The sequence below is a fragment of the Helicoverpa zea genome, chromosome 30, assembly GCF_022581195.2.
Source record: "Helicoverpa zea isolate HzStark_Cry1AcR chromosome 30, ilHelZeax1.1, whole genome shotgun sequence".
Taxonomy (NCBI): domain Eukaryota; kingdom Metazoa; phylum Arthropoda; class Insecta; order Lepidoptera; family Noctuidae; genus Helicoverpa; species Helicoverpa zea.
This window is the reverse complement of record NC_061481.1, coordinates 2,607,037-2,631,287: the sequence shown is the minus strand read 5'-3', so window position 1 is coordinate 2,631,287 and position 24,251 is coordinate 2,607,037. Positions and strand designations below refer to the sequence as shown.

Genomic DNA, 24,251 nt, shown 5'->3' with positions numbered 1-24,251 from the left:
CGTTGTAAAAAGTTTCTTATAACTTACCCAGAAGACTGGCATTAAATCCCTACTAATATTATAAATGCGAAAGTAACTCTGTCTGTCTGTTACGCTTTCACGTCTAAACCACTGAACTGATTTTAATAAAATTTTGTACAGAGATAGAGTTAACCTTGAGAAAGAACATAGGATAGTTTTCATTCCGGACTTTTGAAGAATTCTCTTGGAAACGCAATATAACCGAACATGGCGCGGGCGAAGCCGCGGGCGGAAGCTATAGTTCGGCCATTCAGAGAATGCGTTCCTGACACGTCGCGATTGAACTGACGACGTAACTTTGCAATGGCGTTGCAGTTACGATAAAAATATTTTTGCTGGTTGTTTACCGTTTTAACAATTGAGGAGCATTAAAACAACATTATTATATCAATAATCAATGAATGTTATTACGTCGTCAGTTCAATCGCGACGTGTCAGGAACGCATTCTCTGAATGGCCGAACTATAGTGGTATATAAAATGCCGGTGGTTCTGGGTACGTATGTGTTCTTTTTATTTTAGTTGGTAGAATTTAAGTATTAGAAGGTAATTTTAAGTGTATAATATAAAATCTGTCTTACTTGCGAAACTCCAGCAGTTTATCAGCGGCCTGTATTTCAGTGACAGTTTTACCGCAGTCGATCTGATCGTGCAGCCACTTCAGCAGTCGAACGACCGCTATGCCGTCCCGCTTGTGACATTCGCGGAAACCCTGCGGAGAGAAAATATTTTAAAATAGGTAAATTGCAGAAAAAAAGGGGGAAATTGCTGAGTACCTCCTTTTTAAAAATATTTTTGAAATTATTTTTCCAATGCAAGTTCCTTCTCCAATTACGAAAAGTATTTTAACTGACCTCCCAAAAAGAAAGAGATTCTCAATAATATTAAGATTTTTGAAGATCTAGTCAGAATCGGTTTAGCCAAGAGCGAGATAAAAAATATAAACTTATTTAAGGTACTTTAGAACTTTTAAAATCCTATTATGGCATTTTTATTGTAAAGAAATTAATCGATTTCTGGTGGTGACTGGGTCAAAGAACCCTCTTTTGGAGTCGGCTAAAAAAAAGCTTGGCATTTCCACATAGTTACGTAAATATAATGTTTTTAAAAAGGATAACACTTACTTGTAATTCCACTTCGTTCTTGATAAGCTTCATCAAGGCAACCGGAGATATTTCCGATATTAAATTCAGGGGAGTTTTCAGCACGTCCACCTGAAAAAAAGACATTTCAATATACTAGCTATTTCACTCGGTTTTACCTAAATCCCGAGGGAAGATTATCCGGTACATGGATAATTATCTGCCGAGCCTTTTATCAAGCTATGTTGGGGTCGGCTTCCAGTCTAACCGGATGTAGCTGAGTACCAGTGTGCCACAAGGAGCGACTGCCCTATCTGACCTCCTCAACCCAGTTACCCGGGCAACCCGAAACCCCTAGGTATGACTGGTTGTCAGATTTTCTGGCTTTTGACTACATGTATCAACTGCCAAAGATGTTCAATGACAGCCGGGATTCACCAATTTAACGTGCCTTCGTGCTCCATTCGATTAAGGCAAGACGGCAGATGATATTAAAATTACTGGTATTTTATCTCTCTCCGGTGGTGTCGGCTTGTCGTCCCATCGCGCCATGAGAGTGAAGGAATAGTGAGTGCACCGCAGTCCAAGCAAATGTGCACAAACTATAATATGTCCTGCGCAGCTGACTGATCTCCTTATATGAGGACAGCCGCCGTGGCCGACAATCGGACATCATAACCATCAGAATATTGCGACCGGCTTTTAGGAAACGCCTAGGCAGATAAGGATAAGAAGAAACCTACCCCAGCAGCAGCCCTATGTATGGCCTCGCTCGCATCGCTTGAAAGCCAGATCGAATGCTTCCCATTTCCCTCTTCAGACAGTTTTTTCTGTAAACAAAAAAATGTTTTTTTATTACTCCAAATCAAAAGCCATTTATGAAGTTAGCTGAAAAATTGCTCGAAGAGCAGATAACCGATGGGGTTGAAAAGTGCTGGAGTGGAGACTACGGACACGGACCGCTGCAGACAGCTCCCAAGCCGTCACCTGCACTGCTGCACCACTCACCATAGTATGACGATCGCATAACGATTGTGTGACGATTGCGTGACGATTGGATGACGATTACATGATGACGATTACATGATGACTGGCTATATCTTATTAAGACACTTAATAACAACGTTGACGCTTGCGTGACGATTGGAGGACGATGGCGTGACGATTGGATGACGATTGGTTGACGATTTACTCACAACATATTAAAACACTCCACTCAACAGCGCAAAATGACGATTGCATGACGATAGCATGACGATTGAAAGACGATTTTATGACGATTGCTACTTACTGCCATCCCCTTGAGCACTGGCTCGACGTCACTGAGCGGCAATCTTTGTAATTGCACCTGTTCCCGGTCTAGATGTTCACGGACGGCTGTAGACAGATCCGAAGCCGTCAACAACTGGAAATATGAAACAAATTACATTAAAAATAATAAATAATAAGTTAATACATAATTACATTAATATATGGCATCCAATAGAGCAAGATCCCAGGACAAAACATACATGATAGGTTAGTTTTAGTGTGTTTAGTCCACTTACACATACCTGCTACTGCAAAAAAAACTGCCCACAGAACGTGTTTGGCACTATTCATTTCCAAATTGTATATAATTTTCCTTACAACATAAGTAAAAATCAGACCTCACCTAGCACCTAGCACCTTGTACCTGAGTTGGACCCAAACGTAGTTGGAAATAAGCTCGGCAGATGGTGATGACATCATTTTTATTAACACGCTTATATTAGCTTCGCTTGTAACTAACTATGTATGTAAAAAAATTTTGTAATCTTAATTTGACCCACTTTCCGGTCTTCGATTAGGATGAAATTCTGCACACGCTCTGAGTTCTGATGACATTACATTACTAGCGTGTTTTTTAGTTTTTATATTACAATATTTAAATAACTAAATACCTTGACTTCTGTCGGAGTGATGATGAGATACGAAAAGAACACCGGATTGTATTGTATGTCGCTGCCTCGAAGGTTGAGAGTATCTGAAATGGAATGATTAAATTATTGTTTTGGAAAAGAATATACCATTCAACTACGTTAATAATCTGTCTTATTTACTAGCTGTTTTCCCGAGGTTTCTTAAGAGAACTTTTTTCCGCACATGGATCAAAAGCCTATGTACAAAGAAGACTCTTGGCAGAGAATACTGAATACTCTATATTACTCCTAGCTGCGACATAAGATTATTTCTATATTCTATACCTGTACGAAAACTATAACTGTGAAAATAATTCTGCCTTAATGTCGTACTTTCGAGGTTCAGTAGTAAACCAAAAATTCTAAATGATACACAGTAATTCTAGAGCCTAAGAGAGGAAAGAATGCTACCGTAATTTTTAACCAGGTGCAGAAAGAAGTTCCCTCGGTAAACACGTAACACACAATACATTCAACTATAGGTAATACAACTCGGCTGGTCTAAAAACATGAAGTAAATCAAAACTTACACGCGACTTCATCCAAAGCGGTGATGACGAGCGCAGAAGCTTTCTTCTGGGCCATCTTCTCACGAAGTTCTTGAATCTTCTCACCAGCAGTCTTACCTATGACAAAAATAAATAAATTATAAGCTAAAGTCAATATTTAATAGAGTAAATTAGGACAAAGTAATTAAGGGAGAAAATACATAGGTATATACATATAGGCATATTGCATAGGGTTAGGTTATAAGACTGGTTGTCAGACTTTCTGGCTTCTGATTACCCTTAACGACTGCCAAAGATGTTCAATGACAGCCGGGACCTACAGTTTAACGTGCCACCCGAAACACGGAGGAACTCGTCATGACAAGTTGGTCATTCACGGACCGACCGCCCTAAGCGTTGCTTAACATTATAATCCACCTGTGCGGCAGTAACTAATTTCCCTGTAAATCACTGGTACTCAGCTGCATCCGGTTAGACTGGAAGCCGACCCCAACATAGTTGGGAAAAGGATCGGGAGATGATGATATAAAAACGTAAATTTCTAGACTTTTTAAACTCATCATCCTCCTGCCCTTATCCCAATTTTATTTGTGGTCGGCGCAGCATGTTTTCGCCTTCCATACTCTTCTATCTGCCGTCATCTCACAAGTAACATTATTTCTTACCATATCAACTTCCACACAATCCATCCATCGTTTCTTTGGTCATCCTCTTCCTCTATATCCGTCCACGTTCATACTCATCACCTTCCTCACAATATGACTCTCATTCCTACTTTTTAAACTGTAAGTCCTATTATATTAATGTTACAACTTCCACAAAGCAGCCCGGAGTCTGGAAGTGTCACACCCCCGTGCCTGGGAGGTACGTGTCGCCGGCGTCCCCGAATAGTCCTCGTCACAATTCCACGTCAGAAGCCATCGGGTGGGCTTGAGAAAACTCTAACACCAGGGCTTGCCAGGTGGTAATAATAATAAGAAGAATTTTATGTGTGTAATGTTGTATAAACTTACCAGTATATTCCAAAGGTAGCGGTATAATAGCATTATTGGGCCGCTTCGGGGGAGGATCGCCAAGTTGACGTCGCACCTCGTCGACCAAATTCAGTGAGACGGGGATCAGTTGCATGTTGTGTTTCGTTAGAGCCGTCTGTGGACAAAAAGGGGAGTTTTTTATCAACTACTTTCACTCCTGTCCCGTGGGAACTACTGCCTGTTCCGGGATTAAATATAGCCTAACTACTGACGTTTCTTAAAGGACCTGTAATACAAAAGCTTTGACTTTGACCATGTTACTCGGAAAGAGTGTGGCTTAGCAACAATTAAATAATTGTTCCAATCGGTTCAGTAGTTCTGGAGCCTACTCTATTCAAATAAACAAATATTTCATCTTTATTTATAAGGACACATATTAGCATTTTTTCGTCCTACTGCAAGGCCTCTGGCCTCTTGTCATACAGAGAAGGAATGACCGACAATCATCATAGTTTTTCAATTCGGTCGGAGATAGTCTGAGGGCCTAAAAACGGATATATATGGGCTATTTATATCCGGGGAGTAGTTCAGTATCATTTGGTTGGAACTGGTACATGACTGAATAAAGGTGAACAAAAACATCTCCAGGAAACCCAGAGTATCTGAATCACCAACCCGCATTGAGCAAGCGTGGTGATTAACACTCAATCCTCTGTAGGTCCCGGCTGTCATTGAACATCCTTGGCAGTCGTTACGGGTAGTCAGAAGCCAGTAAATCTGACACCAGTCTAACCAAGGGGTATCGGGTTGCCCAGGTAATTGGGTTGAGGAGGTCAGATAGGCAGTCGCTTCTTGTAAAGCACTGGTACTCAGCTGAATCCGGTTAGACTGGAAGCCGACCCCAACATAGTTTGGGAAAAAGGCTCGGAGGATCGATCCTCTGTATGAGAGGAGGCCTTTGGCCTTTGGCCTGGGTTTTTAAATAAAAAAGTATTCCAAAAAAAAATCTTTGTGTTGGAATGGAACTGTTTTAATTCTATGAGGGGTCCATGACTGCAATGAGGTTAAGAAACCCTGGTGTGAGAGGAGGCCGCAGCCCAGCAGTGGGACGATAAAAGTCTGATGACGATGACTATACCTGCAGTGGATTCCACTCGTCCCTGGTGAAGGTGTGAGGGTCGACGCCAACCACAGCGCCCTCCGACAGGTTGCTGGTCAACCATTTTTCTAAAGTCGGGGTTTCTGTTTGTGCTAGAATAAGAAAATAATTAAAACTATTAGATAAATTGGATTGGATTCCACCGTCCGACTATTTGTAGGACAGATAATCGAACAGATATTTTGTAGAACGTTCGGACTCGGACTAAGATATTCTAATTCTAACCATGTTATTGTAGAACATGTGCGTTGTCCTATAGCTGTGTGTGTTCTAATTTTCACCTACAAAAAATCGGTCACCAATTTATCGGACGCGGGCGGACAGCCTAAAATGGTGTAACTAACCGTCCGACTTTTTGTAGGACCGATAAATCGGACCGATTTCTTGTAGGACGTATTTATTGGACCGACTTACACTGCTTCATGAGCGTCCACGCGGCGAGCCTCTGCGGCATTTTGTAGGATGGATAAATCGGACCGATTTCTTGTAGGACAAGGATTTTTTGACCAACTTACTGCAGAATGTGAGCGAGCTGTCTTAAATTCCGCAGCTCACCGTCCGACTTCTTGTAGGAAGCACTAACCAGTTTATTGTAGGACGTGGACAAACAGCCTAAAATGGCATAATTCACCGTCCGACTTTTTGTAGGACCGATAAATCGGACCGATTTTTTGTAGGACCGATTTCAATACTTACACTGCTTCATGAGCGTCCACGCGACGAGGTCGGCTTCGCGCTGGAACTGCGTGTAATATCTGCCGTCGGTCCACACGAGAGCTGTCGAGGTCGTCACCACGGCTGTGCCCGCTGACCCGGTGAAGCACGATACCCACCAAGTGTAACTAACACGACGTCCGACATTTTGTAGGATGGATAAATCGGACCGATTTCTTGTAGGACAAGGATTTTTTGACCAACTTACTGCAGAATGTGAGCGAGCTGTCTTAAATTCCGCAGCTCACCGTCCGACTTCTTGTAGGATGGATAAATCGGACCGATTTCTTGTAGGAAGCACTAACCAGTTTATTGTAGGACGTGGACAAACAGCCTAAAATGGCATAATTCACCGTCCGACTTTTTGTAGGACCGATAAATCGGACCGATTTTTTGTAGGACGTATTTATCGGTCGTGGGCGAGAAGCTTAAAATGGTACTACTCAACGTCCGATTTTTGTAGGACATATTTATCGGATGTGGTCAGAGAGCCTAAAATGATGTAACTAACCGTCCGACATTTTGTAGGATGGATAAATCGGACCGATTTTTTGTAGGACCGATTGAAGTGCTTACACTGCTTCATGAGCGTCCAGGCGGTGAGGCCGGCTTCGCGCTGGAACTGCGTGTAATATCTGCCGTCGGTCCACACGAGAGCTGTCGAAGTCGTCACCACGGCTGTGCCCGCTGACCCGGTGAAGCACGATACCCACCAAGTGTGACTAACACGACGTCCGACATTTTGTAGGATGGATAAATCGGACCGATTTTTGTAGGACCATCTGACCAACTAATATTAGCTACCCCCACATCACACTTTTTGTAGGACCGATAAATCGGACCGATTTTTTGTAGGACAAGGATTTTTTGACCAACTTATTGTAGGACGTGGACAAACAGCCTAAAATGGAATAATTCAACGTCCGACTTTTTGTAGGACCGATAAATCGGACCGATTTTATGTAGGAAGCTCTAACCAATTTACTGTACGAAGTGGACAAACAGCCTAAAATGGCATAATTCACCGTCCAACTTTTTGTAGGACCGATCTAAGTGCTTACATTGCTTCATGAGCGTCCACGCCGCGAGGTCGGCTTCGCGCTGGAACTGCGTGTAATATCTGCCGTCGGTCCACACGAGAGCTGTCGAAGTCGTCACCACGGCTGTGCCCGCCGACCCGGTGAAGCACGATACCCACCAAGTGTAACTAACTCAACGTCCGACATTTTGTAGGACGGATAAATCTGACCGATTTCTTGTAGGACCATCCGACTAACTTATTATAAGGTACTTAGATATGTGAGAGACCTTAAAATGTTCCTACTCACCATCCGACTTTTTGTAGGACCGATATCTTGTAGGATGAGTTTTCTAACCAACTTCTTGTAGGGAGGCTAAAATGTTGCAACTAACCGTCCGACTTTTTGTAGGACAGATAAATCGGACCGATTGAAGAGCTTACACTGCTTCATGAGCGTCCACGCAGTGAGGTCGGCTTGGCGCTGGAACTGCGTGTAATATCTGCCGTCGGTCCACACGAGAGCTGTCGAAGTCGTCACCACGGCTGTGCCCGCTGACCCGGTGAAACCCGATACCCACCAAGTGTAACTAACACGACATCCGACATTTTGTAGGATGGATAACTCGGACCGATTTCTTGTAGGACGTATTTATCAGACGTGGGTGAGTAGCTAAAAGTGGCATAATTCACCGTCCGACTTTTTGTAGGATGGATAAATCGGACCGATTTCTTGTAGGACGTATTTATAGGTCGTGGGCGAGTAGCTTAAAATGTTGTAACTAACCGCTCGACTTTATGTAGGACGGATAAATCGGACCGATTTCCTGTAGGACGTATTTATCGGACGTGCGCTGGAAGCCTAGAATGGCATAATTCACCGTCCGACTTCTTGTAGGATGGACAAATCGGACCGATTTCTTGTAGGATGTGTTTATTAGACGTAGGTGAGTAGCTTAAAATGGCATAATTCACCGTCCGACTTTTTGTAGGACAGATAGATCGGACCGATTTTTTGTAGGACCGATTAAAGTGCTTACACTGCTTCATGAGCGTCCACGCCGCGAGGTCGGCTTCACGCTGGAACTGCGTGTAGTATCGGCCGTCGGTCCAGACGAGAGCTGTCGAAGTCGTCACCACGGCTGTGCCCGCTGACCCGGTGAAGCACGATATCCATTCGCGTCGGGCGTCTACGGGTGCGATGTATTCCGACTGTGAATGGAAAAAAGAAAATTTCCGTTTACTTACTTTCTTTGCTTGAAAAAAAACTAGCCAAGTGCGAGTCGGACTAGCACACAAAGGGTTCCATATCCTATTAAGTGGTAAAACAAATACATTTATTGCAACAGACCCCTTTAAAATATTTATTATTCACACGCGTATATCAGCTTCAGTTGTATGTATGTAATGGTGTCTACACACCAAAGCCGCTGAGGCCGCCGGGCGCCCGGCGGCCTCAGCGGCTTTGGTGTGTAGACACCTTAAGAAAATCTTGGAATCTTAATTCGACCCACTTCCCAGTTTTCGATTAGGATGCGCTCTGAGTTCTGATGTCAGTAAATAGCTAAGAAACGTCATTAAAAATCCAACATGGCGGCTTCCCCAAGATGGCAGACTGGCTGTTTGGTGTCAAAATCAAAGCGTGTTTTTTTAACTATTATTTTTCCCGAGGTTTTAAACGCGATTCAACTGTACTATGTTTTTGCCAAACAAAAATTCTATGCAGTAATATTTGCGTAAAATAGGAATGAAAATCCGAGCATTAATTTTCGCGATAAATATAGGTGGTAAATACTCACGTTATGAGCATCGGCGGTAGGTATAATATAAGCCGCGAGCGGTTGAGGCTGGCTAGCCATCAGCGCCCGAAGCGCTGCCAGTCGCTGGACGGACATCTTGCGAAAGGCTGAAACGTAAAGTATACAAATTGACTTTACAATAGCAAAAAAAAGTGAGTAAGGGAGTAGCAAAAAAAACGACCGGCTCGGAGAGCATCATCGGCACAAAATACAACAGAAGTCAATCTCATGTATGTACTTCACTTTTCATGCCTAAACTCGGCGGTCGCGCTAGGGTTGTCAACTTTTTTATGCGCATAAAACTAACGTGGTAGTGGTACTCGTATCTAATTATTTGATTTATTGTTGTGAGTAAAACAGGAAAAATGAAATATAAACCAATAATAATAAAATATTTAATGTGGCATACAAGAGGTTAATAAACACTTTCAACGAAAATTCGTTTGAACGAGTAACCGAAGTTTTTCAGAAACCGCAATTTATAATTTTGTTATTCATACATATATACCATAAAACACAATGTAAAACAAAGTACCTCTTTAGTTGCGAAAAAAAAAATTGTATGTAATGGGTTGGTACAGTCCCTGATCTAAGCTTGCTTCTACCTACAGAAACCTTGATGTGCGAGTTTTATTTCGTCTACCTTACAACATACTCTCGCCATGATCACAAAAATTATCAACTCCTACTAGTAATAATCTTTGAGGTTGGGAGGTTGGGCCAGAGGCCGCCGGGGCGCTTACCTACCCACCTAACTGTACCTACCTACTGCGTTTATTAAACGAACCATCGAAATATGAGAAAATAAGTAGGTACGTACTATAGGTAATTCGGCAGGCTAAAAAATGTTTATTGTTGTATTAAAACAACCGTCCACTGAACAATTATAATACGACTTTTTTTGTTGCTCCATTATTAGTACTTTTTCTTTTGTTATTAAAATTAAAAATATTACAGTCAAATTACAGTTAGGTAGGTATCACAACGCGTGCACATTTATCTACCTTGTGAGTGACGCGCGTATCTCAAGAAAGCGGCAGCCGCGCTCGCACTGTTTGAGTTGTTTTGAGACAGGGCGTCTGTGAACACGCACACATAGACACCTATGTCTGCGTGACTCGAACGCGCTTTATATGTAGATTGACTTCTGTTGTATTTTGTGGCATCGGCGCGCATTTTTTTGCCAATTGGAGCCAAACGTCAGCAAGACCGAGAAAAAGTACACGATCGAATCGATTCACACCGAGCGCCTTCGAGCATTCTTAATGACAAAAGCAGTGCGCATGCAAAAATAAACCTTACTTCAAATACTAAGTACTCAATTTTCAACGTGTTAAGAATTTGCTCTCCTCTCCGAGCCGGTCTGTCTGAACGGACCCTATAGGCTCGGAAAATGATGATGGGAATCTTACTAGAGTCCAACTGAAACTGGTTTCCGGCCGAAACCGAAACTCACGTGATCGAGTATAAAACACCTTAGAACAGGGGCGTTTTCCTATTATTTTGCATTTATTAGCACTCACTAAATTGACATGGCCGCCTGGGTTTGCCAGAGCGTTGCAGCGAAAAACAAAGTTATGCGAGCGCGTAAAACTTCCGAAATCAGAGTCGATTTCGGCGAAAGTTTTGGCCGAAACCAAAACGGTTTTTTGGCGAAACCAAAATCAAACCTTCGGTCCGATACTATAATGGCTTCCACGGCCGATTTTCGGCCACGGCGGCTGTTCTCATTTAAGTAGATCAGCCAGCTGCGCAGGACATATTATAGTGCACAAGCATTAGCGCAGACACAGGTGCACTCACTATTCCTTCACTCTCATAGCCCGATTCGATCGTGTCGGATTGTCGGTCCGATACTACAGTATTAATTAAGCAAAATGATTAATTCTTTTAAAGAAACCGTGCATGAAAGAGAACAATGCATTTTACCTTTGATGCCACCAGATCCCTCATGCGTTTTGAAGTGCGATAGCACGCCTAAACTGTAACAAAGAAATTACATTCTTTAAGTATTTGCCAATAGAGCAAAAAGATTTTCCGTCGCACCACAAAAACATTTAAACGTCAGTTTAACACTTGTCTAAAAAAATGTCAGATTATGACGTTGAAATAAGGTTCATTTTGCAGCCACACTTTTTTTAGACAAGTGTTCGACAGACATTTACGTGTTTGTAGTAACGGCCAGTTTCTTCATCAAAAGTAAAAGTCAAAGTAATGTCTAAAGTAAAAGTAACGGTCAAATTCGTTTTTTCAATTCTAAAGTGACAGCAAAACTAATTAAAAAAAATAATTTGACCGTTACTTTTGCTTTAAACATTATTTTGACTTTTACTTTGGCTTTTATTTTTGATGAAGAAACTGGCTGTAAGACCAATAGGCTTTAACGTGTTAAAATTAGACCACGCAGTCAGCTTAGCGAAAATCGGTCAAGTGCGAGTCAGCCTCGGGCACGAAGGGTTCCGTAAAAAAGCGACATCTACGATGGGCTTAGTAATAAGGTCCCGTTTACCGAATGAGAACGGAACCCTACAAGCCAAGCGGAAAATTAGCTAGTAGGTATTAAACTGCTTTTAAACACATGTGTGATGTCATACCAGAGCGCGAGGCATAATAATTTAATTTTATTACTAGCGATAAAATCAGTCTTGATTTCAATGTTTACCTACGTAAATAATGTGCCGTTTCTTAATGTTAAGTAGATACATATTTATAACCTACTACCTTTTTCCCGCGGTTTCACCCGCGTCCCGTGGGAACTACTGCCCGTACCGGGATAAAATATAGCCTATGTTGCTCGGGAAGAGTGTAGCGCCCCCAACAGTGAAAGAATTTTTCAAATCGATTCAGTGGTTTCGAAGCCTTTAGGGTACTCTTTATTTTACAAGTATAGATAGATATTTCTGTACACAAATACGAAGGAGAAATCATTCAATAACTGCTTATCTACTAGTTAATTCCGATTCAATGTGGCTGGACTGTTTTTCGATCTGTTAGCGCGAGTCACCGCGGTGTTGGTACATAAAGGGTTTAAGAAGGACCATGGTGGGTACCTATTAGTTAGCAAGAGTCTGACACTCTCTCACGCCGCATCCACAGCGGGAGGGGTCATTTGATGACTTCTCATAAAAAGGTGACTTAATAAATGATGCGATCCATATTACCTCATAGCTTCTCCAGTGGGAACTTCTCCACTTCCCCGGATGAAAAATACAATATAGTCCTCCTCAATGAATAGACTACGTAAGCAAGGCTGAAAGGATTTTTCAAATCAGACCAGTAGTTCTGGAGATTAGGCTCTTCAGCTTTATAATATTACGTACCTATAGATCTACCTTCATAATCTAGGTACGCTCAGTATGCTCTATCGATACCAATATAAGAAAGAATTTTGTTTGTGTGTTCTACCCTTAAGGCTCCAGAACTACGTAAGTAACTGATTTGAACTGGTTAAAATTATGTTTGTTTGTTTTTTTTTTTTTGTTCTACCAAAAACTTTTTTACAAAAAAATTAAACCGACTTCCAAAAACACTAAAAAGCAAAAAAAAAACTAATTTTAGGTGCATCGGCCTAGAAGTCGGTGTCTAATGGATGTTGCTAAGTTAATTTTGCCACCGACTTCCAGGCCGATGCACCTAAAATTAGTTTTTTTTTTTGCTTTTTAGTGTTTTTGGAAGTCGGTTTAATTTTTTTGTAAAAAAGTTTTTTATTTACAGCTTTTCAGTGATACAAATACTTGTCACTATCCATATAAGTGGAAAGTTCTCATTAATACAAAGAATATAAGCCCTAATACGAGGTATTTTACATATTCAGTTGTCGAGTTCCCTCGACCTTCTCTGGTCTCCATCATCATGTCAGCTCCAAACCTTCACTGTTGCAAAGGTCTAGTCAATACAAATAATATAAGCCCAAACACGAGGTAGTTTACATATTCTGTTATCGAGTTCCCTCGACCCTCTCTGGTCTCCATCATCAGGTCAGCTCCGAACCTTCACTGTTGCAAAGGTCTAGTCAATTCAAATAATATAAGCCCAAACACGAGGTAGTTTACATATTCAGTTGTCGAGTTCCCTCGACCCTCTCTTGTCTCCATCATCATGTCAGCTCCAAACCTTCACTGTTGAATAGTGCTTTCAGGCATACGCCTGAGTGTCAAGTTTTTACCTTATATATGCCTACAACTTTCGAAGGTTGTCCTCGATTTCTCAGGGTTTCCATCATCAGATCCTGACCTGATGACTATGGGACCAACTGGCAGCTATTCCGCGTCGAACAAAAAAAGAATCACGTAAATCGGTCCATAAACCTCGGAGTAATCGATGTACATACATAGAAAAAAAAAAAAAAAAAAACATACCGGCCGAATTGAGAACCTCCTCCTTTTTGGGAAGTCGGTTAAAAAAGGCTCCGACACTACGTAGGTAACGATTTGAAAAATTCTCTCACTGTTGGGAAGCTACACTCTTCCCGAGGAACATAGGCTATATTTTATCCCAGTAGTTCCCACGGGACGCAAGTGAAAGTAAGAATGATAAATATTCAAAAAACTTTTTTACAAAAAAATTTAACCGACTTCCAAAAACACTAAAAAGCCAAAAAAAAAAATAATTTTAGGTGCATCTGTCTAGGAGTCGGTGTCTAATGGATGTTACTAAGTTAATTTTGCCACCGACTTCTAGGCAGATGCACCTAAAATTAGTTTTTTTTTGGCTTTTTAGTGTTTTTGGAAGTCGGTTAAATTTTTTTGTAAAAAAGTTTTTTATTTACAGCTTTTCAGTGATACGAATAGCTGTCATTATCCGCATAAGTAGAAAGTTCTCATCAATACAAATAATTTAAGCTCAAATACGAGGTATTTTACATATTCAGTTGTCGAGTTCCCTCGACCTTCTCTGATGGTCTTCATCATCAGGTCAGCTGCAAACCTTCACTGTTACTAAGATCTCGTCAATACAAATAATATAAGCCCAAACACGAGGTAGTTTACATATTCAGTTGTCGAGTTTCGACCCTCTCTGGTCTCCATCATCAGGTCAGCTTCAAATCTTCACTGTTGAATAGTAATTTCAGGCATACACCTGAGTGTCAAGTTTTTACTCTATGTATGCCTACAACTTACGAAGGTTGCCCTCGATTTCTCAGGATTTCCATCATCAGATCCTGACCTGATGACTATGGGACCAACTGGCAGCTATATCGAGTCGAACAAAAAAAGAATCACGTAAATCGGTCTATAAACCTCGGCGTAATCGATGTACATAGGTACATAGAAAAAAAAAAAAAAAAACATACCGGCCGAATTGATAACCTCCTCCTTTTTGGGAAGTCGGTTAACTAAAAAAAAAGATGAAATATCTTCAAATTACTTACATACACAAACATAATATAAGAACACACTTTTTACACATCATTAAATATTAATCAAACATTTAACACTTAAAACCATAAAGTCAAAAATCTAAAATTCACTTATTAAAACATTCAATATTTACGAAATTCATTTATATTTTTTCGAAATATCAACGACGTTTTCAATGACAGTTGGCAAACGTTTGTTAGCTTTCGAGTCGTTCGAAAACTAGTCGCGTACGATCTAACGAGGTTCAATAGTTTGAGGTTGTGGTCTCTTTGCAAGCGATTAGAGGATTTTATTTAAGTAATATCACTCTCCATTTTGATAAATTATTAGAGTAAGAGCAGGCGTTAGCTCTAGTGTCAGTCTTTGGGACTCATCCAGGCCCAGTAGGGCCAAGGCCTGCCGGGCCTGCGGGATTGTTCACGCGAGTTACCGCGGTCCTGGTACATAAAAGGCCTACGACAGAACACGACGGTGTTTAGTCAGTAAGAGTCTGACACTCCCTCACCGCTGCTAACCCACAGCGGGAGGGGTCATTTGAAGATTTTAACGTCGTTAAAAAAAACGGCTTTGGGACTCATACCATCATCATCCTCCTGCCCTTATCCCAATTTTATTTGGGGTCGGCGCAGCATGTTTTCTTCTTCCATACTCTTCTATCTGCCGTCATCTCACAAGTAACATTCTTTCTTACCATATCTACTTTCACACAATCCATCCATCGTTTCTTTGGTCTTCCTCTTCTACTATATCCGTCCACGTTCATACTCATCACCTTCCTCACAACATGACTCTCATCCCTCCGCATCACATGCCCATACCACGACAGCCGGTTTCCACGCAGTTTTTCTGATACCGGCGCTACTTTCAAACTTCCTCTTATATACTCATTCCTCACTCTATCCATTCGCGTAACTCCACACATACCTCTTAACATTCTCATCTCTGCCGCATGCAATTGTCTTTCATTCGTCGCTTTTGTGGGCCAGCACTCTGATCCATACAAGACAGCAGGCCTGACCATACTCTTGTAAATTTTCCCCTTAACTTTAAGGGGAATACGAGGGTCACAAGTTGTTCCCGTTACCTGCCGCCATTTCATCCATCCTGCGTTAATTCTGTGCGTAACTGTCCGATCTATTTCGCCATCGCCCTGAATAAGCGAACCGAGATACCGGAAATCGGAGCAGACTGGAAGAAGTGCGTTATCCAGCGCTATGGCTTCAGGACTGGAGAGACCGCCGAAATCGCAGAACATATATTCGGTCTTGGTTCTGCTGATTTTTAAGCCAACATTCTCCAGTCTCTGTTGCCAACTCCCCAATCTGCTCTGGATCTCAGGTCCGTCTTCACTAACCAGGACGATGTCGTCGGCAAACAGCATGCACCAGGGTGCCTCCTCCTGTATGTCCGCCGTCAAGGCGTCCATAATAAGCAGGAAGAGGTAAGGACTTAAAGCAGACCCTTGGTGCAGGCCCACAGCCACACTGAACTGGTCAGTATTGCCGGCCGACGATCGGACATACGTACAGGACTGCCTGTACATCGCACGAACTAACTCCACATACTTCCCAGGCACACCTTTCGCTTTCGTGGCCCACCATAACACTTCCCGAGGCACCCTATCATACGCTTTCTCAAGGTCAATGAACACCATGTGCAGATTCCTGTGCACACGTCTGTACTTCTCGCACAATTGGCGAAGTGCGAAGATGGCGTCCATTGTTCCTCGACCTGGCATAAACCCAAATTGGTTTTGGGTAATTTCACTCTCTTCTCGCACTCTTTTCTCTATCACTTTCTCCCATACCTTCATAGGCTTTGGGACTCATACCACATGTTATATATAGTTATCTGTCAAGAATTGCCCATTTATCAAACGGTAGTGGGATCCTAAATCTATAGTTATACCTAATAATCTGCTCTAGCTGGACCAATATTCAGCCGGCGCGTCATCTACGCCAGACATTCTCATATTATATAGTGCACGCATTTGCTTGGACACAGGTGCACTCTCTACTCCTTCACTCTCATAGCACGATGGGACGACAATCCGACACGACCGGAGAGAGATCACAAGCAGGACAGGTTGCGAATTACGACTTAAATCAACCAGACAATAGGGTTGTTTCCTAGTATTCATTTAGTTAAAAATAAATAAATGCACCGAAAGTTCACAAAACTAGAAACACGATAAGCTATATTATATAATTTATAACTGACCATATATTTTTTAATTAATTTATGAAATTTAAACTTAGAGCCTATGACGTCACGCCATTAAAAACGACGAGAAGAGACCGATGACGTCATCCTTTCTATATTTGACAATGAGTATTTGACAGTGACAGATATATAACCCGAAATAACCTCAGAATTAATGTTTTGTTTATTTGCTTCTGTGAAGTTCTGTGTGTTAATTGCATTTAAGTGATACAACTGATGAAGAATTATGGAGAAAGGATTTATGAAAGCTGATAGTTCCAATCTGCCAAGAGTAGACTCTTTTATGGTCGCTCAATTCTTTGCCAATAACCAAGATTTTTATTCAGCGGAACGTGGATGAACATTCTATTTGGTTGTATTTCCAGTCTCGCACAACACAAACCTTGTAGGTGTTCATTTAATTTAAGTTTTTTGAACACATCAAATCTTTTCGAATGCTGACACAAACATAACCTCAATATAAATAAACACAAACTTTACGTTTCTTTGCACCGTTTCAGTTTACCGCGTAAACAACTCAAAACATTTGAGTTATCTTATTTTTGTGCTAAATGTATAAAAATAATTTACATGTAAAAAATATTATACTTTTTGTGGCTATTTTGTAAAAATACATTATTAAAATTAAGAAATCAATTAGTTAGTATGTTCGTTTTTTCTCGTCAGATGTACAGTAGACCGCACATCAGTGGTAACTGTCATGCACCTTAACTCAATAGTAATAAGTACGATTTTTCTATAAAACTGTTACTACTGACCTGAAGTTGACTGTACTTTAATGTAAAGGAATGAACAGAGAACGTTGACGTCACAGTCACGTGATCTAGCGTTTTCTGAGCAATATTTTAAGAAAAATAGAAAAAAATGTAATACATAAAAAATACAAAGATTTGAGACGAAAAATGAAAGAGAGAGTGATCTTAAAATTATTTAGAAGCTATCTAAATAGATTTCCGAAAATTGGAAACAACCCTATTATGAAATTACAAATCATATAAATAAATCACATTATCCCAATGCTTCAGCTAGGAAAGAAGAAATAGGTTACAAACTATAGACGCTGTCGGTGAGACCACGCCTCAACGATAAAACTCAATAAAAATACAATAGACATTGTATAAAAGGTGTATTTGTGTTATCTATACATAACTAGCTTTTTAACGTTTATTTTATTCTAGTTTTTACCTATACCGACGACCTAAATACATTTTAATGGTGAGATGGCCTCAAATCGCCTGCGCTGTGGGTGCAGCGTAAGGGAGTGTCAGACTCTTACTTACTAAAACCCACCATGTTCCTTCTTAAGCCCTTTATGTACCAGGGCCGCGGTAACTCGCGCGAACAATCCCGCAGCTTACAATTGGTCTAAGTACCATACTTTTAACATTCGGGTAACAAGGTCATCATCCTCATCCTCCGAGCCATTTTTCCCAACTATGTTGAGGTCGGCTTCCAGTCTAACCGGATGCAGCTGAGTACCAGTGTGCCACAAGGAGCGACTGCCCTATCTGACCCCCTCAACCCGGGCGACCCAATACCCCTTGGTTAGACTGGCGTCAGACTTACTGGCTTCTGACTACCCGTAACAACTGCCAAGGGTGTTCAATGACAGCCGGGACCTACAGTTTAACGTGCCATCCGAAACACAGTCATTGGTGTCTAAGATATACTTAGAAAGTACATACAGACAACATCTAACCAAGTAACAAGGTCAATGAACTATAAAAGAAAATGAAATAATAATGATGAAATATGAAACCTAATTTTACCTGATACAGAGACACAACCGCTGGTACAAACAGATAAAAAATAACTAAATGATAAAAGATAATGGAAAGACAGAGCTATTACGTAATACCTATGTAAATAATGGTACCTAACGTTTTTATTTTATTACTTATCTGTGTACATTGTCATTGATTTACTTGAGTTTTATAGAACTGCTAAAACTACTAGTTGTGCCCTGCGGTTGCACTCCTAACCCAAAAGAACCAATTACCTCTACCTGGACAATAAAAAAAACGGCCTAGTGCGAGTCGGACTCGCGCACGAAGGGTGCCGTACCATTATTTATAAAACCGTATCCAGTGGCGGATTAAGAGTATCCGAGGCCCTAAGCACAGAGCCTGTGTAGACCCCCTATTACTTAAATGGAAATAGAAGGTTGAAGAAATTGACCGAGCAAAGCGAGAGTGATGCACATGTAGTTTCAAATGCGCGAGCGAAGCGAGCGCGAAATTTTTTTCGGACTCGTACGGAGGTAAAATTTATCCCAAACGTACTTAATTTTTTGTTTGTTGACAAATGCAAAAACGAAGGCACATAGTTTCTGAATACGCGAGCGAAGCGAGCGCGAAATTTTAATTATTTTTATTATAAACTCAGAACCAAAATTACGTACAATGTAGCCCAAACGTACTTAACTTTTAATTTGTTGACAAATGTAAAAACGAGGACATATAGTTTTTGAAAACGCGAGCGAAGCGAGCGGGAAATCTTGATTATGTTTTAAGACTCAGAACTAAAATTTCGTAAAAGGGCTACATTTCAAACCTTCATTTCTTTCTGTTGGACAAGTAAGATGGATAACGTAAGATCGATAACAACGTCCGCGGACTTAACCGGTGGTCCGCGGACCACTTGGAATGCCTCCAGGCACCACCAGCCCACCACCACCAGGACCACTGATCTAAAGCATCCAAAATTTTCGGATATGTTTGTTATATTGCACTCGTAGTTACAGCGTGAGCTTCCCAACGACTGTACGATAGCGACTTCGGAACGCTATCGTTGCCTATTAATTCTTTGCCCAACGATGAGTAGAAGCCGAAAAAAAATTGTATAACAACTGCACAATTGAAAAAAAAAATCACTGCGATCGTACAACAATCTACAGCACTGCGACCAATCAAGTTTAGAGGCGGGGGTGTATGAAGGGTCACTCCCGAACTGCTCGCGCCTTGTGATTTCGGATATATTGTGGATGAATCTCGATAAAATGTAGGTATAAAATGAAACGCCAGCAGAGGATGGAGGCCCCTGGAGAACAGGGGCCCCAAGCACGTGCTTGTTGTGCTTATAGGGTTAATCCGCCACTGACCGTATCTAGGTACCTATTGCCGTTATCGATATAATAATATAATAATAATAAATTATATAATAATAATAAATTCGTTTATTGATCCACAGTTACATTCACAAATCACTTCTTAATGTTATGAGGTAGATTACAATAAAGGTAAACTGTAACTATATTACTAGAGTCATTTTTATCAGTTCTGTGGTCCCCAAACTAGGCTGTGCCTGTATCTTGGGGACCTATTTTCTAATTACATTGTGTTTTTATGCGTAAACTCTGATTGTAGGTCAGATAATAACATTAACATTATTTTGTATGTAATCGGTGGACACTTAGGAATATATAAAACTAAATTAACATATATTAAAGGAGATCAGCAACTAAAACATAAATCGCATTCTTGCAGATAAATAGTTCTCTCTCTGGACATTAAAGTAATAAAAATAAAATAAAATTTGAATTAGGTTAGTGAGGTCAAAAGCTGAAAACATAAGCTGCTTTTTCGTGCAAATTAATTGTTTTGTTTCTCTGGACAATTAAGTTCAAAAAAAAGAAAAGGATAAAAATAAAATAATAACATGAATAAAAGAAAAAGAAATGAAATCCTCTTCTTTTTAGCTAATAGGTAGATCTTTGTATGTTTTTGGTGTTTGTGTGTGATGTTTGGTGTTTGTGTTCGTGTTTTGTGTGTGATGGTTGGTTTTGTGTGTGTTTTGTGTGTGGGTGGTGTCTGTGAGGGTATGTGTGAGTTAGTGTGTCTTTTCAAGTGTTGATGAAGCGGTGAGAATATTCTCGGTTTCTTCGTATGTGAGTTCCATTAACAATTTCTTGATCACCTTTTTGCATGCGAAATACGGAAGTTCATTTGTGCTGCGGGATATACTACGGTTGACGTTGTTGAATATTGTAGTGTGCAGGTATGTAGGGCATCTTCTGGCTAGGAGGGAGATGGTGCGTGGTACTGGGACTTGGTTAGTTCTTTTAGATATCAGCGTTTGGTAATCCGGTCTTTTTTTTAGTTGTTTGAATGTGTGTAGGTATGCATTTAGAATATAGAGCAAAAAATCACGTTTATTGTATGGGAGCCCCCCAAAATATTTATTGTATTCTAGTTTTCAGTATTTGTTGTTGAATGCATGAAGCATACGCTGTGAAAATTTCAACTCTCTAACTATTACGGTTCATGAAATACAGCCTGGTGGTAGACGGACGGACGTACGGACAGAGGACCGAAAACGATAGGATCCCGTACCCAAAGGGTAAGACGGGACCCTATCGGGACGGGAATGATTGGCAGTCGTTACGGGTAGCCAGAAAGTCTGACGACCAGTCACCAGTCTCACCAAGACGTATCGGGTTGCCCAATTAGGTTGATGAGATCAGATAGGCAGTCGTGTCATGTGGCACACTGGTACTCAGCTGCATCCGGTTAGACGGGAAGCCAACGTAGTTTTGAAAAGGCTAGGCAGATTAATTTTTACTCATGTGAAAGAATTAAGTAAGTATTGACGACCTCGATGGCGCAATGGTTACCATGCCGGACTGCTGCCGGACCTGAGGTCCCGGGTTCGATTCCCGGTTCGGTCGACATTTGTGTGATGAGCATGCTTGTTGGCCGTGGTCTGGGTGTCACAATATGCATTTATAAATACGTATATATATGTAGTTTATCAGTTGTATTAGCACCCATAACACAAGTTAATTAATAACTTACCATGAGGCTAACCGACCGTGTGTGAAAAGTTGTTCCGACATAAGTAATATTATTATATTACAGCTTGTGTGTGTGGCGTTTAAATACACCTTAGATACAAGCTTCGGGTAGATACAACATTTTAAACATATTTTTGTTAAGAATGGCATTTAAAAATACCAAGTTGAAATTCCCACCGGATCCTTTGATCCGTAATGAGGGATCATGACCTTTTCATCGTTGGCCCACGACACTCACCCACTGCTATGTGTATTTTATACTCGAGTGCATATTAATATGTACTGAACTTTCATTGTTGGTAACATATCCCTACTTATATTATAAATGCGAAAGTAACTATGTCTGTCTGTCTATCTGTCACGCTTTCACATCTAAACCACTGAACTGATTTTAATAAAATTTGGTACAGAGATAGAGTTGACCTTGAGAAAGAACATAGGATAGTTTTTATCTTTTGAAGAATTCTCTTGGAAATGCGATACAACCGAACTCTACGCGAGCGAAGCCGCGGGCGAAAGCTAGTAAGGAAATAAAACTGAAATTTGAAAAGTATAAACTAGCTTCCACAAGTCATCTGCCTAGTCTTTTCCCAACTATGTCGGGGTCGGCTTCCAGTCTAACCTGTTGGAGCTGAGTAAGTGTTTTACATGAAGCGACTGCCTATCTGACCTTCACAGCCTACTTACCCGGGTAACCCGAGCCTTGTACCCGCTTTTGGAAACTACTTCCCGTACCTTACCCTAACAAAATATAGCCATAGGTATTCCGTGGTATGTTCCTAATAGCAAAGGGTACAATCAAACCACGGAAAATAAAGAAACAGAAAAAAGTTGCTTAGTATTTATTCATTAGGGACCCAGTTACCATCCACACAGACCCACGAAAAAACAGCCACCACGTAAATTTTACCAATGACAAAAGAAAGTTAGCATTATTCTGTCCAAAGTAACAACTCAGCGTATACAAGGACGCAAGCTAAAATCAAGTTATGAAATAACTTATTCAGACAGAGAAACAACTGACAGTCAGTTGCTGAATAAACAAGGAACCATGGAAAACAAAATGACTAGCGGAGACGTCATAACGCAAAATCTCCTAAGAAAGTAACGACAACATGCGGGTGCGAGGGGGACGAGGAACGTTACTAGCTCCTCTTATACGCCTTTTTAGGACACCGCCCATTTTTCGTGAAACCAAAAACTTCTACAGATATGGCAAGCTACTCGAACGCCTCGCTAGTTCACTCTTAACTGATCGTTTTTGTCATGAACATCGTATGTTATTTGACTCAGAAGAAAGCGGCAGACCTAGATACTAGCCTTTGGAATCTCCACTATATTTCTTTTCTCCTTGTTCGAAACAGACTCGTGTAAGCTATTTATAGGTAGCCACGTGTAATTGCAGTAAAGGCCGGGATACACGGCGTTAAGTTAGAGTTCCGAACCGTACACAAAGTGAGAAACAGAACTCTACTGTAGGTATCTTATGAATCGCGATAGACATTTGAAATTTTCTCAGGTGGTAGATACCCAAAGCTCTCAAACCATTGAAACAATTAGATTCTTTTTTTCACTGTTGGGAGCTGGACTATCCCCGAAAAACATGGACTATTTTGACCGGGTATAAAAGTTCCCGGAACTACAAAACTACGGACAACAGCTAGATTGTATTAATATAATAAAGAGGATACATTTTTTGTTTGTACTTGTGACTTCGAAACTATAGAACAGACTTGAAAGAAAAGCTACACTCTTCCCGAGTAACTTAGGTTAAATTTTATTCCGGTACGGGCAGTAGTACCTACCCACGGGACGCGGGCGAAACAAAGTTAACCGCTGCCTGCCTGCCTAGCCTTTTCATATGTTGGGGTTGGCTTGAAATCTAACCGGATGCAGCTGAGTACCAGTGTGCCACAAGGAGCGACTGCCTATCTGACCTCCTCAACCCAGTTACCCGGGCAACCCAATAACCGTTAGAATTAATATTGACTGACCTGGCATAATATTTAACCTAAGTTACTCGGGAAGAGTGTAGCTTTTCTTTCAAGTCTGTTTTGTAGTTTCGAAGCCTTTACACACAAACAAAATGTTATCCTCTTTATTATATTAATACAATCTAGCTGTTGTCCGTAGTTTTGTAGTTCCGGGAACTTTTATATACCATTGCCTGGTATAACCTTTTATCCAGGCGCGAGAGGTATTTCCCACGGGAGACGAGTAAAAACGCTGACGGAAGCTGTGTTTATTTTATTATACAGGTAGGTATAATCCTACAAATATCATCATATTTTCCTTATAATAAGTACAGATTTTCACCGTATGTATATTCCTACACGGTAACAATTTTACCCACGCCTCACCCGCCCACGTTTTACTGAAAGGTCAGCGTGTTTAAAATATTAATCTGTCATTTTGATAAATACGTGGATTGTATTGATCCTTTTTGAAAATAAGGCTCGGTTTTGGGTCTATGTGGATATGTGTAAGCTGGTAACATTATATTTAGGCTGTCATTGAACATCCTTGGCAGTCGTTACGGGTAGTCAGAAGCCAGTAAGTCTGACACCAGTCTAACCAAGGGGTAACCGGGAGTCGCTTCTTGTAAAGCACTGGTACTCAGCTACATCCGGTTAGACTGGAAGCCGACCCGAACATAGTTGA

The 24,251-nt window shown here is 40.9% G+C and overlaps 1 protein-coding gene across 8 annotated transcripts in view; it reads right to left on the bottom strand.

Annotated features, from left to right (window-relative positions):
- Positions 1-24,251, bottom strand: part of LOC124644500 (xaa-Pro aminopeptidase ApepP-like) — a 47,245-nt gene that overhangs the window by 16,159 nt on the left and 6,835 nt on the right. For 2 of the 8 annotated variants that reach the window (XM_047183912.1, XM_047183917.1), the window contains exons 1-12: positions 18,568-18,666; positions 11,145-11,197; positions 9,216-9,322; positions 8,457-8,628; positions 5,664-5,776; positions 4,565-4,700; positions 3,573-3,668; positions 3,025-3,107; positions 2,394-2,507; positions 1,846-1,932; positions 1,145-1,234; positions 602-732 (exon numbers count right to left, since the gene is read on the bottom strand). In XM_047183912.1, coding sequence (XP_047039868.1) covers positions 602-732; positions 1,145-1,234; positions 1,846-1,932; positions 2,394-2,507; positions 3,025-3,107; positions 3,573-3,668; positions 4,565-4,700; positions 5,664-5,776; positions 8,457-8,628; positions 9,216-9,311 — 1,118 coding nt within the window. In that variant the 5' untranslated portion in view covers positions 9,312-9,322; positions 11,145-11,197; positions 18,568-18,666. Of the gene's footprint in view, positions 1-601; positions 733-1,144; positions 1,235-1,845; positions 1,933-2,393; positions 2,508-3,024; positions 3,108-3,572; positions 3,669-4,564; positions 4,701-5,663; positions 5,777-6,098; positions 6,154-8,456; positions 8,629-9,215; positions 9,323-11,144; positions 11,198-14,508; positions 14,527-14,586; positions 14,815-18,567; positions 18,667-24,251 lie in introns of those variants that run through there. The other 6 variants (XM_047183910.1, XM_047183915.1, XM_047183911.1 and 3 more) reach the window with 4 other exon arrangements.